The 14,291-nt window shown below is 39.7% G+C and overlaps 2 protein-coding genes across 2 annotated transcripts in view; both read right to left on the bottom strand.

The window, feature by feature from the left end:
* LOC134822761 (alcohol dehydrogenase class-3-like) overlaps nt 1–14,291 on the bottom strand; it is a 101,002-nt gene that overhangs the window by 28,391 nt on the left and 58,320 nt on the right. The window lies entirely within an intron of this gene.
* LOC134823157 (uncharacterized) overlaps nt 1–14,291 on the bottom strand; it is an 18,742-nt gene continuing 4,451 nt past the window's right edge. Inside the window, exons 7-13 of the mRNA XM_063834505.1 lie at nt 12,488–12,566; nt 11,727–11,821; nt 10,794–10,878; nt 908–1,075; nt 672–801; nt 498–561; nt 1–396 (exon numbers count right to left, since the gene is read on the bottom strand). Coding sequence (XP_063690575.1) covers nt 229–396; nt 498–561; nt 672–801; nt 908–1,075; nt 10,794–10,878; nt 11,727–11,821; nt 12,488–12,566 — 789 coding nt within the window. The 3' untranslated portion in view covers nt 1–228. The remainder of the gene's footprint in view (nt 397–497; nt 562–671; nt 802–907; nt 1,076–10,793; nt 10,879–11,726; nt 11,822–12,487; nt 12,567–14,291) is intronic.

Raw genomic sequence — 14,291 nt, forward strand, 5'->3', positions numbered from 1 at the left:
CTTAGTTCTCAAGCCACCAGTCTCAATCTATAATATCTAAACAAGTTAATGTTTTCGGGAATAAAAATTCTCTGTGATCACCAAAGAGTATGATAATAATAAACTCAACGGTTCAAACTTTCATAACTCAGAGAGTATTAATGAAGAGGAAAGATATCTTGCTTTTACACGATTCACACAGATGATCTGTGTGACAGATCTGCCATGATAATACATCTTATACTTCTGTCAGACACGGGCACGATCACATATGTCAGTTGTAGGAATCTCGGCGTAACCAGGACGACGTGGTGCCGCGCGCAGTACGTTGTCTTGGTTACGAGGCTGATCAGGAGCAATACCACGTGTCAACATATCTTCCATCAGCACCTCCTCGTACGTGGGGATATCTTGATCCTGGGGTTGGTTGGTTTAGTGAATACTGAGCAGTGATTGGTTGCTGTAGATAAAAGATTATGATAAATTATGAATAGGTGCAAAAATTAAAAAATACAAACCATGGCAGGAACGCAAGGCTTGAATCTCCTATCAAGGGCCCGAGGCAGCACTCCGTGATCCAGTCTGAAGAATAATTAACATATAACATTAAAGTTGAACTAAAACCCACAAAAAGAAAACGTAGTTTCACCAACTGAGCTAGAAGTAGAACCCACAAAAATAAAATGTCGTACCTGACATGAGGCTGGTTGTTGGTGTTTTCTCTGTAGCGACGTGAACACTTGAAGAGGAGGACAACTATGATAATGAGGAGAACGAAGGAGACACTGAGGACAACGTACAAAACCCAGCTTTGTATACCAGCTATCAGGGGGTAATTGTCAGGGGTAAATATCAGGGTTAATTATCAACTTGAACTCTGTGATTCACGCAAAAAAGCACTTTAGTAACCCCCTAAACAACAAATTACCTGACGGTGCCTGAGGTGATCCGATAGCTTCAGTACGATCAGGATGAAATTGCAGGTGACTTTGAACGATGAACAATTCAGAAGCGCGTACTATGTCGTAATCAACTATGTAGTTGCGGATTTTAGATGCTATCTTAGAGCTCTCGTACCCAGCACCTTCTATTCCGTCTGAAAGTTTACTGAACTGAGTAGGGGCCGGGTGGGGGGGGGGGGGGGGGGGGTAGAATAGGTACGCACACTATTTTCTTCAGAAAAGCTATCTTCTCAACATCCTCCCAATATGATAAGTTTAAAGTAACTATAGCAACAAGCTGTCACGTCTCCACCTCAGCCCCCATTCCCCATATTAGTACTAAATATGAATCTATTGTATTAAGTACTAAGTATTGTAACGAATCTTTTGAACTTTTCTCCCATCTTTAAATGTTTTAAAAGCTTGGTGCTCACCGCTCACGCCAAGCTTTTGTCCCCCTAAGTATTTAAATACTGAAAAATAAGTATATATTCAGACGACACCTCCAAAAGTCTATATTTCTTTCGTAGGGTGCCCAACTAACAATGTCATGATCTGATTTGCTGCATGTGCATCCTTCACAGCATCTTTTGTAGTTTATATTATAAATATGGGGTCGTTTACATATTACGCAATCAATATTTCAGCAATTCCCCCCTCCCCCCTCCTTAATCAACCGTAACTAAGACCCAACCTCCCCCCCCCCCCCCCCCTTTGACTTTTTCTCTGGAAATCATATTTATTTACGTTTCATGCTACCCTCCCTAATCATGATAAGCCGAAATCATTGTTATGATATCCGGCCAAGCACCTTTCAAACTACTTACTTTAGCAGCCGGTTGTAGTAGGGGGGTCAATGACATAGAATGGAGAATTCTATGCCGTTTTAGAATTAAAAAATTGTAAAAACCCAAGTTTTTACAAAATTTCGACCTAGTAAAGCAGGATGATGATTAATCAATCTACACTCAACTGTCACGACGTCACGTTACTTTTTAAACCTTCAACAATTTTCCAGCTCGAACACAAGGGTCCCCCTGCCCCTTGTATGTTGTATACATTTTGTAAAATTTGTAAAAAAATCTGTTTTTCAAATATTTTAAATTTGGTACTACGTTTTGCTTTTCCAAGCTGAAAAAAATACAGTAAAATATTTCCGAAATTCAAAAGTCTCCGAAATTCATAAGTTTTCATGTTTTCTATCTAGATTTCGGAGTCCCCCCCTCACCCTCGATATACGATCTTGGAGTCGAGGCTCCCCTTTGTAATTCGATCTCGGAGGGCAGGTCTCCCCTATGCAATGCGAGTTTGGAAGCTGGGAGACTGCCTTTCAATGTACGCATCGAGAATGACTCGGGCCGAAAATTTCCTGGAAACTACTTTTATCCACATAACAGTTCATCTCACCCTGATCATTAATTAGTCAAACACATTTTTCAGGACCTAGCCCTCGAGAATTTTTCCTGAAAATTAATGATTGATATCCGTCCAACCACCTTCTAAACTACTTGCTATAGTCGGATATCCGATTAATCTCTAAATTTTATCACTATCACAGTGAAATTGAATTAAAATATTGTCAAATTGAATTTAATTGTTATTATCCTATCCCCCCCCCCCCCCCGTAATCAACCGTAAGCATTTGGAAACCCCCTCCCCCTTCGGCTGATTACGTAATATTTGAACGACCCCTATGTATCCATAAATTGCCAGGTATAAAGTGCAAGTGCGCGTTGCCATGTAGAATTGTTGTTCATGAGCATCTGAATCGGTAAATTGCTTTTTATTGCAACATAGTCTCCATTTATAACTATACTAGAAACAGAATTAGGATCACTAGTCACTACTAAACTTAGTAACCAAACTGTCAGTCTCTGCTTGATCAGATGGTTATTGATATTAATTTAATGTCATTTAATGTATAGTAATTTAATGTTTAATTTAATTTAAATTAAAGTTTTTTGTTTAAGATTTGATATTATTACAAATACCTGCAGTTCAGGAGGGAATGTTCTATACGGTAATTGTTGTGATGATTCTAATAAAGTATGGGCAATTAGAAGAGCCCCAAAACAGACACCCAAAGCACAATGAAGCTGGAGCCTCCAGATCCGGCAATTCTAAGAACCCGACAACAAATTCGGATCACTGTTACGAGTTCTACACGGCTGACGTATCTCGCAAATTATCGTTTGGTGAGGTGATCACAAATGTCTGTGCTGAAAGTGTGACTGCTTGCAAGATGTACTGTTGGTATCACAAAACCTGCTGCTCATTTACTTTTGACTCAACAACATCAAATTGCAGCATTTACGACCACTTTCCCCTTCATAATTCATCATCTCAAGGAAATCATTCATCTTTTGATGTTCAAGGAAACATTGAATGCTTGATGAATTTTGAGGAAAGTCCATCGGTGCCATGCAGGACAATCAAAAGCGCAACAACAACAAATAAGGATTCAAAGGGAGTTTTGATGAAGAACGTGAACAGTAGACTGTGCTTGGGGTTTGGGAAATTGATGGAGTTGAACTGGAAAGATTGCACATCAGCTATCCCATGGCTATTTGAGAAAAGACTAAATGAAAATGGGAATAAGACCAGATTTAAAATTTACCAAGCAAATTCTCTCAACAACTGTTTAGAAGCGGACGTAACACACCATTCCAGCAGCAAAGTGGCTTCTTTAGCTCTCTGCCAAGAAGATAATGTGAATCAGCTCTTTGAAATCATCAGAGGAACAATATTCCAGTTATCTAGCGTGTTAGATCCCATTGATTCAGAAAACAACAACAATTGCTTCTTCTCGATAACAAGTCTGGATAGGTACGTCTACCCTGGGACCTCAAATATCCGCTTAAGCAACCTGAGACTTCTGTTCCCTGAGGAGCACCTTGCCTTGTGTCGAAGAAATAAGTTCAAGGTTGCTAATGGAAACGTTGAAGGTAGACTACCACTATACTTACCGGGCAGCAACATCTCAGTCAAATGCAAACCAGGGTACGGCTTCAAAGAGTTTTACTTCCAATCTACTTTGAATATCACGTGTCAAAATGAAAAGACACATGGTTTGAAGTGTGTTGAACGCGATGCAAAGCCAGGAGAGGCGAGTCCGTTGAAAACGATATTGGTTTGTGGTAACGTCGGTCAAGCTGTGATTATCATGCTCTTGCTTGTCTTGGTTATTGTGTTGGCGAAAAAGATAAGTGCATTGAAGGCTGGCCACAGCTCTGATGTGGAAATGAAAAGACAAAATATGAACACTTAATAAAGTCCTTGCTGAACAATTAATCTATTATAGAAACGTTATAAATTTCCACCTGGAATATGGAATCTGGACATTTAGCCCCACAAACATTCTACACACAAGAATTTAAAGAATGCTCTGAGCCCAGTGTTATGAGCTACATAGGGGGGGGTCCACGTTAAAAAAAGTTAAAAAAGTTAAACTAATTAATGTTAAATTTCAAAATTCAGGCTTAGAAAGTTTAACTTTTTTAACATAAATTCAAATTTGGGTTGACATTGCAATGGAGTGAATATTCTAGACTAGTTTACTTTTAGGTCATGCGTTGGTATTTTTGTTCATTAGTCATTACATGTAGGAATATAGGAATGCCCATGACAAGAGTAAAACAGTCATATAACATAGGTACAACCGATAAATATTTGATACATTTGATCATTACAATAATAAATTATAATTCATAGAAATATAAACAGCTGATTCATAAATAATTTCAAAAAAACAACAGATTCCATTCACAGTGTCAACACTGAAAATAGGGCTATGATAATCTATATCATTAAATCTAGTGTTACTAATCGTAATGAATTAATAACTGAATAAAATTCTAATGATGTTTCATAAAAGTTATCGCTTAAACAAAGAGTCACTGTGTCACGATATTATATTACAAAATTTAAAATAGTGTCTAATGATATTTCATAAAAGTTATCGCTCAAACAATGAGTCAATTTGTCACGATATTATATTACAAAGTTAAAAAGAGTCACGTCTAATGATGTTTCAATGTAAAAGTTATCGCTCAAACAATTTGTCAATATAATAATAAATAATAATAAAATTTGGTAGCTTAAACACAAACTCTAAGCCCAGTGGATAAACCACAAAACTTATGCTCTATTGTGTGAAACAAAGATACTAGATCAAGATAACTATCAAGGAGTGTATGCATAGGACATAAAAAGTTTTGGAACGAAGATGACATGCTTATGAAGCGAGCTAACAGTCTAATTGCTAATAAGTTCAAAAATATCATGACATTAGGTTGCATCCTAAACAGTTTAAGCAAATAACATAAAGTTAAATTGTCAATTAATCGCTCATGCCATAACTTTTCTTAAACAGGTGAGTTTTTAATAATGTTTTGAACAGATCAACATCAGAACAAGTCTTAATTTCAATTGGTAGTTGGTTCCAGATTTTCGGAGCAACAGTCTGAAACGCTCTTGGGTGCGATCTTGTAGATCCGACAGGTAGGTGTAAGGAGGAAGTTCTTCTGCTACTCGAACTAACAAATGTTACTAGATCACACAGATATGCAGGAGCAACACCATTGACTGCTTTGAAAATCAGTAAACATAACTTAAACTCAATCCTTTCCTTCACCTTGAGCCAATGAAGGGATTTGAGCTTCTCGTCGACTGAGTCTCTCTTCTTTAATCCAAAAACCAGACGCCATGCTCGGTTCTGAATGTTCTGCAGCTGCGTAATTGAGGCTTGACTACAACCATAGTAAAGCGCATTGCAGTAGTCAAGCGATGAGATTACAATTGCTTGAGTCAGTGTTCCCATCTGTTTGGTTGTGAGGAATGTTTTCATCTTAGCAAGGTCTCTTAGTTTCAGAAAACACGATGTTTTAAGTTGCTTGATTTGCTCACCAAAGTTTAGTTGAGAGTCGAGACGAAATAATATATTATATTACAAAATTAAAAAACAGTGTCAATGAAGTAAAAATTTTACAGGTGTTACTGTAATAACGTAAATAAAAGAACTTGAGGTTCTAATTTGAAGTTATATCATTTAACCTGAACATAAAAGTCTATCATTAAAATAATTTTCACTATAGTGCAGCCGAGTCCTTATCGTCGTTCATATATTTTAGAACTTCACTTGTAATACGATTAACATCATACGGTTGAGGAATCTTCATTATATCACGACATACATCATTATTCAGTAATGAAAATATATGTTCCTCAATAATCTCTTCCTCGGACATTCCTGATGTCCCAAGACTAGGGAGGCTACCTCTTATGGCCAAACAACTGGCTAAAAAAAGCACAAATCCTTCAGTACTGATCCTGAGATCGCTGAACTGTCACTTGAACGCAAGCAGCTGATGATTGCGAATATGCAGAACAAATTCCCGACCAACAGGAAGCATGTCAAGACCAACATCAACCAGCTGAGACGTAAGATTACAAAGAGACTCAGAGATTTCAACAACCGCAGTGCTGACACACTCGTCGAAGAGGTAAACAACACAGACGACGCCCGGAGATACTTTGGAGCCTCTAAGATACTCGCCAAAGGATATGTTAGACCAGCTCTAACCGTCCACAACCCTGCTGGGAATATCGCAGGTACTAATGAGGAGAAAGCGAGGATTATTAAGGAGTACTTTGAAGCTGAGTTCAACGACGCTGATGAGCCTACCCTTCCTGCCTTCCTTGACCCCCCATCTAGCCTTAACAGTCCCATCACCGTTGCAGAGATAGAGAGAGCCATCAGTAAACTCAAGTCTGGTAAAGCAGTGGGTATTGATAAAGTTCCTGGCGAGGTCATGAAAGCCCTGAACAACCCTCTCCTTCATGAAGAGCTGGCTAATGTGTTCAACGAGTCTTTCAAGAAAAACATTCACATTGAAGCAATAGGAGCAGGCATCCTCACACCACTGGCTAAGCCTGGTAAAACTCGTGGCCCAATTAAGTCGATACGACCATTGCAATTGACCCTGCTGAATGTTTCTAGAAAGATCCTGTCACTGATAGTGCTAAACAGAATAGAGAGAGCTGTGGACAACTTCACCGGACCGTTCCAAGCTGCCTACAAAGCTGGCAGGAGCTGTGCCGACCTAGTTTGGGCACAGAGCATGCTCATATCTGTAGTAATGAAGAAGGAGTTTGAATGGAACAAAGTGAGTATCGACATGTCAGCTGCCTTCAATACCATCCGCAGAGGTACAACAATCAGACTACTAGAAGCTGCAGGATGCTCCAGAGACGACCTGAGGCTTGTACAATACCTCATGGCTAACACCACTCTAGTAGTCAGAGTGTGTTCTACTGACTCAGAGATGTTCTCTTTCAACATAGGAGCCTCCCAAGGAGACAGCACAGCTGGTAAATTGTTTACCCTCAATCTAGCTGGAGCTGTAGTGTACATAAGAGCAGTCCTCCCCTCAAGACCCAACCCTCCGATAGCCGATAACCACATGCCTCTTGAGTCCGGCTATTCAGACGATTTAGAGGAGATTGGTGAAGATATGGAGGAGTTACAGGATATCTTTCAGATCTCCAATAATATTCTCAGTGAATGGAGTCTCTTTGTCAATGACACAAAGACAAAGTTTACCAGAGTGTATTTAGAAGAAGTTGGTGCCTGTGACGAGTGGGATAATAGGATAATGAACTAAGAGGAAAAGAGGAGTGGAGAAACGAGACGCTTCTTGGTACTAAGCTTGGATCAGAGCAGGATGTTACTAATAGAATAAATAAAGCTAACTCTGCCTTCTGGTCATTTGACAAGCTGTGGTGCCAGGGATCAGAGAGGAGTCAGATAACTGAGAAGAGAAAGATCAAACTCTACGACTCACTAGTAGTATCAGTGCTCCTGTACAACTGCTGCTGCTGGGCCGTACCTCAGCATGTTCTAGAGTCTGTAGATGTTCTTCAGAGGAAGCACCTCAAGCGCATCCTACACATATATTGGCCTAGCTCAATATCTAACAAGGCCCTCTACGCTCGTACCCAGACCAGGCCCCTTTCCGAGAGAGTGGAAAAGGCACGGTGGACAATGCTAGGTCATGTTCTACGCAGTGACAACGACACACCTGCCTACCAGTCTCTGTTATTTGCTACACTAGGATGTCAAACACTAAAGGGACGAGTGGGTAGACACAGGACTAACTTGTATGATATTATTGTGAAAAAGGACCTATTTAAGAGACAAATTTATTTAAAAAATGAAGATGATTTTACCAACTTAGTGAACTTAGCAAGAGATAGAGTAGGATGGAGGAGTTTATTTACTTTGAGACATATTGAACGAATGAGTCTTCGTAAGCGTAAATAGGCCAGCACTTTGCTGAGTCTCTTTAGGTGCTCTTTTGTTTATAGATGTTATTATATTATATAACTGGCTAAATGGCTCTTTAGATTATGAGAGCATCTATGTTTTGAAACAGAACTTCGATCTGGTTGTTTCACTTTCACACACCCCAATAGGTTCTTTACCTGCTTTAAGACTTCAGGGACTTCATTTTCAATATCTTCCGCGCTATCAATTACATTTAGATATTTCTTTGAATCCTGATTATTTTTTATTTCATTCAACGATCTATGCACAAGTTCCTCATCGTCACAACTTTTCAAATTGCTTGGACCTAGTGATCTAGTTAACTCTAGCATTACCGCAATGTGGGAAATAAAGGCAAAAGAATACTTCCCTGTCTCATTTGCATGGACATAATTAGTAGACAGCTTTCCTTGTATTTTTGGAATAGATTGAATAGTTTCCGATGACAAGATTGGTTTCACTCTAGCTATTGGGCATGGCTGATGCACAGTATTCTGCACCACATCATCTGTACTCTTTGTTCCATTCTGACATTCCGGGGTAGGTAAAATACTCATCATCCGACGACGTCTTTTCTTAGATTTTAGTCTTAATACCCGCTCCATGGATCGCACAATTGATAACGTAGGACACCTGGATTTTTTTCCTCCGAAAATATTGTATATATTCTGTAGGCAAGCTTCCTCTAAAAAACACCCAAGTCTGAATAAAACCCGTTGAATTGCTTTGGCCTTGATAATCTGGCCAGGAACCATGTCGTTACACTTCCACAATTCAATTTCAAAATTCGTCCTGACCGTGCATCTATCTTTAATCGTAATTTCGGCATCGAGCGCCTTTCTTCCGGATTTCTCCTTACAAAGTTTGTTTTTCGGCGTGGAAGTGCCATCTTCTGTGGCGAATCTTGTAGATGGTTGGTTTAAAACAGTCTCTTTCTTCGCAATCACAGGCTTATCACCTTTTCCATCGTGTACTGGCAGTCTAATTGTACTCAGAGAACTTGTTGGAGGAGTATTTCTAGAGTTCAATTTGTCCCGATTTCCCTGCTGATTCTCATTCTTGATTGCAGTTCCACCTTCAATGAGTCGTGTAGACAACTTGTTAAGTGCTGTTTCCTTCTTTGAATTTAACACTTTCTTGCTGCTGTTTATCTTATCAACATCAATTGGTCGTCCAATTGTGAATTTAGAATTGTCTACTGTGGGAGTTCTCGTGGTTAAATTATCAGTGTTAGCCCGCAAATGCTCCTTCTTCTTCAGACCCGTCGATGAAGATTTATCCATAATCGTCAATTTGCTTTGCACCGTCGGTTTCTTAATCTTTGGAATCCTAAAAGTAGGGACAACTCTCCTCTTGAATGAGTTGCTTGTTATTATCGCAGTAGTGATAACATCAGCAGATGATTCGTCTTCAGAATCATATTGAGTTCTAGGTTTTGATGAATCAGCAGCCCTTTTTGAAGTGTTGACAACAACTGATACGTCCTCAGTAGATGGTTCGGGTACAGGGATTACAGCTGGAGGAAGCTCCGGAGTATCAATACCTGATGATGTGTCCTCAGTAGATGGTTCGGGTACAGGGATTACAGCTACAGGAACCCTTCAAGCGAATGAGCGACTCTCCTGATGCCTTCGCTAAATTGCAACGTAAACATCTGTCGTATGTGAGACTTTCCATAACCCTTCCGCACTTACACCGCCAAGCCATATTCTTTTTTCGTATTATATGAATGATTATATTAGTAAATTATACAATTATGTGTATATATATATATATAGATACAAGGTGTTTTTTTTGTAGAGTTATCAAATCAGTTACAACTACAGAAAACAATTGCAAGAGCGAGGTACTACTAGTACTAAAGGTCAACACTCATAATTGAGTTTAATTTGGGTAATTATGTTAAAATTTGAACCGATTAGTCAGCCAAAATCTGATTTTTAATTTATGTTAAAAAAGTTAAAAAAGTTAAAGTAATTAATGTTAAATTCCAAAATCTCGATCTTAGAATTTAACTTTTTTAACGTGGACCCCCCCCTACATAGGCAATAGGGATCGTTCACATATTATGTAATCACTTTTTGAACAATTTGTTACCCCCCTCCCCCCCTCCGTAATCACTTTTACACATTGCTATTGTGTCAAAATTACACTAGCGTAATCATTTTGAAACCCCCTCCCCCCTCGTCTGATTACGTAATATGTGAACGACCCCATATATAGCAGCAATAGGCTGTATTATCGTAGTTTTTACGCTTTTTACTTCATTGCCAACAGACATGCTATTACGAAACAATACATATTAAATAGATCGATTTACGTCTGAAGCGGTTTAATTTTAACATTTAAAAGTTGTAACGACTTCTTTAAACAGCTTATTATTTTGGTTGCGATTTTTGTTTTAAAATGTTGCAGTTAAGGCTACGTTTTTTATTGGATGAGTTTCATAGTTTCAAATAAATTCTCATACGAAGAAAATACTGAGAAAAGTATGACCACTTAAAACAGTATATTATATTTATATCAACAATGGTTAACTCGGAATGTACCTGCGATAGAGTCCGAGACAGTGATTTGAATACTGAGAGTGCTGAGCTCGTACTCTTGTAGGGACACTGTTATTGAGATCTGGTCCTGTAGGATACAGGGTTACAGGAACAACCACTCAACCAGTCAACTAGTGAGACTGGTATTATTTAACAGTATATTTCATATCGATCATGTTTGCAAAGGATCTATATTAATAATCCCAATAAATGTGTGGGTATGTGTGTATGGGGGGGGGGGGGGGGGGGGGGGGGGGGGGGGTAATGACTACCAATGGAGACTTTTGGGGACTAATGGGGACTAAAAATCGTGGGGACTAGAGGTCAACTCGTTGACGTAATTCACCATTTGTCCCCATAAGTCCCCAGAATTTTTGACAGTTATTTATGGTTTTCAAGTTAGTTTAATAACCTGAGGTACTCTAACAGCCCTCAAGTAGCTCCCAAGAAGTCAGGAATGTCCAGTGACCATTTATAAATATTCTAGACTTCAGTCTTGAGAAGTTTACGATCTGGTCTAGAGAAGCCAGATTTTTTGAAATCTAAATGGGGACTAATGGAGACTAATGGGGACTAAAAATCATGGGGAATTGACGTAATTCCCCAAGTCCCCAAAAGTAGTCATTACCCCCCCCCCCCCCCCCCCGTGTGTATATGTGTACGTGTGTAATTTCCGAACGGCTTAATCAAGAAAACAGTAAGAGTTATTGAACTGGTTTTTTCGGTACAGTTTCGACAACAGTCTGACGAAGCCAAAAAGCAAATTTAAAAAAATCAGCCTTTTGTAAGTGGTTAAATTAATGGTTTTGTACTCCAAATGTGATACTAAAGTGTCTCACTTTTTCTCCCTTTCTCACACTCTCTCACCATTTACAGGGGGTTACACAGTACACTAGTATTTTGTCACCAAGTTGAGATTTATATTATTTAACTTACACTAGCGAGCTGATCGTCCTTGAGGAAATTTCCGAGACTCTTCTTGAACTTCTCGAGATAAAAGCCAGCAGGGGGCCTGAATCTCACTTCAGCTCCTGAAAACGCAGTTAATTAATGAGCGACTGGTACCGGCCACCCACGACAATATCAACTTGAGTTTAAAGTTTTATCACACATCTCGAACAGTATTGAAGATATAGAAGGCTTTTTGCATCGTAATTGTCTTATTTAGCTTTGTCAGTTATTCCAGGCGGTAGTCCAAAGAAAACAAAGCCATGCTATACCCATGCATGCGCGCGCGCAGCGCGCATCGATACTAGCGCCAAGTTCGATTTAACGATACAGGTGCAAGTTGCTAGTAATAAGCAAAATTGGGCCTTCAGAATGTGACGAAGGAACAATGAACATGGTCTTACCAGCTGCGAGTCTAATAACTCATTATCTATTTATTGAAATGACATTGCCTCCACACTCAAAATATTTAGATACATTGATGTTAAACTTAAATTTGATCCTTCGAACAGCTGTTGAGCAATGAAACGCAAACATAATCTTAGCAAAATGAATATATTTCTTTTATCTTCAGCATTTAATCAGTCACATAATCTCAAATTATTTGTTATATAGTAGTGTTGAAAGTATTAAATGTATTAAATGATGTTAAACTAGTTGACTAGTGATAGAAACGTGTGTATTGTTTTAACATTATCTTCTTCAATTAATTACACAAGGGTGAAAGTGTCCCTGAAATGACTTCTTACCGCAATAGTGGCAGCACATCCCTTTTGATTTTATTGGCTTGACACAGTCTCGTCGCGGGCACTCCGACGAACAATCCAACTGAAATAAAGTTCGACATAACATCCCTCCAGAATTTAGCCCTGAGGCGGGAAACATGTCCTGTAATGTAGTGTAAAATGTAAGTCTGAGGCAATCAAGTTACACGCCAGCTCAGAATTAAATTACAACTTTTAACAAGGTACAACTCTATTATTATAGGGACTGTTATAACGGTTTATATATACAGCGTGTTATATCGGTTTAAAACCACTCTGGGTTTTAACAGTAAATACACGACTGGGTAGACAATTTCCCACAAACTCTGTCGCAAACAGTCTTATCTGCACAACAGGAGTCAGCTGAATACCGCCGAATCAGCTAAATGGGAGTTCACAGCTAAGAAATAGTGTGATGGATAGTGATACCCACCCTCACTGACTGGAGTTCACAGCTAAGAAATAGTGTGATGGATAGTGATACCCACCCTCACTGACTGGAGTTCACAGCTAAGAAATAGTGTGATGGATAGTGATACCCACCCTCACTGACAGGAGTTCACAGCTAAGAAATAGTGTGATGGATAGTGATACCCACCCTCACAGACTGGAGTTCACAGCTAAGAAATAGTGTGCCGGATAGTGATACCCACCCTCACTGACTGGAGTTCACAGCTAAGAAATAGTGTGATGGATAGTGATACCCACCCTCACTGACTGGAGTTCACAGCTAAGAAATAGTGTGAGGGATAGTGATACCCAGCCTCACAGACTGGAGTTCACAGCTAAGAAATAGTGTGCCGGATAGTGATACCCACCCTCACTGACAGGAGTTCACAGCTAAGAAATAGTGTGATGGATAGTGATACCCACCCTCACAGACTGGAGTTCACAGCTAAGAAATAGTGTGATGGATAGTGATACCCACCCTCACTGACAGGAGTTCACAGCTAAGAAATAGTGTGAGGGATAGTGATACCCACCCTCACAGACTGGAGTTCACAGCTAAGAAATAGTGTGCCAGATAGTGATACCCACCCTCCCAGACTGGAGTTCACAGCTAAGAAATAGTGTGATGGATAGTGATACCCACCCTCACTGACAGGAGTTCACAGCTAAGAAATAGTGTGATGGATAGTGATACCCACCCTCACTGACAGGAGTTCACAGCTAAGAAATAGTGTGATGGATAGTGATACCCACCCTCACTGACTGGAGTTCACAGCTAAGAAATAGTGTGAGGGATAGTGATACCCAGCCTCACAGACTGGAGTTCACAGCTAAGAAATAGTGTGCCGGATAGTGATACCCACCCTCCCAGACTGGAGTTCACAGCTAAGAAATAGTGTGATGGATAGTGATACCCACCCTCACAGACTGGAGTTCACAGCTAAGAAATAGTGTGATGGATAGTGATACCCACCCTCACTGACAGGAGTTCACAGCTAAGAAATAGTGTGATGGATAGTGATACCCACCCTCACAGACTGGAGTTCACAGCTAAGAAATAGTGTGCCGGATAGTGATACCCACCCTCCCAGACTGGAGTTCACAGCTAAGAAATAGTGTGATGGATAGTGATACCCACCCTCACAGACTGGAGTTCACAGCTAAGAAATAGTGTGATGGATAGTGATACCCACCCTCACAGACTGGAGTTCACAGCTAAGAAATAGTGTGATGGATAGTGATACCCACCCTCACTGACAGGAGTTCACAGCTAAGAAATAGTGTGCCGGATAGTGATACCCACCCTCCCAGACTGGAGTTCACAGCTAAGAAATAGTGT

This window comes from Bolinopsis microptera, chromosome 11, assembly GCF_026151205.1.
Source record: "Bolinopsis microptera isolate Bmic1 chromosome 11, MBARI_Bmic_1.0, whole genome shotgun sequence".
NCBI lineage: Eukaryota > Metazoa > Ctenophora > Tentaculata > Lobata > Bolinopsidae > Bolinopsis > Bolinopsis microptera.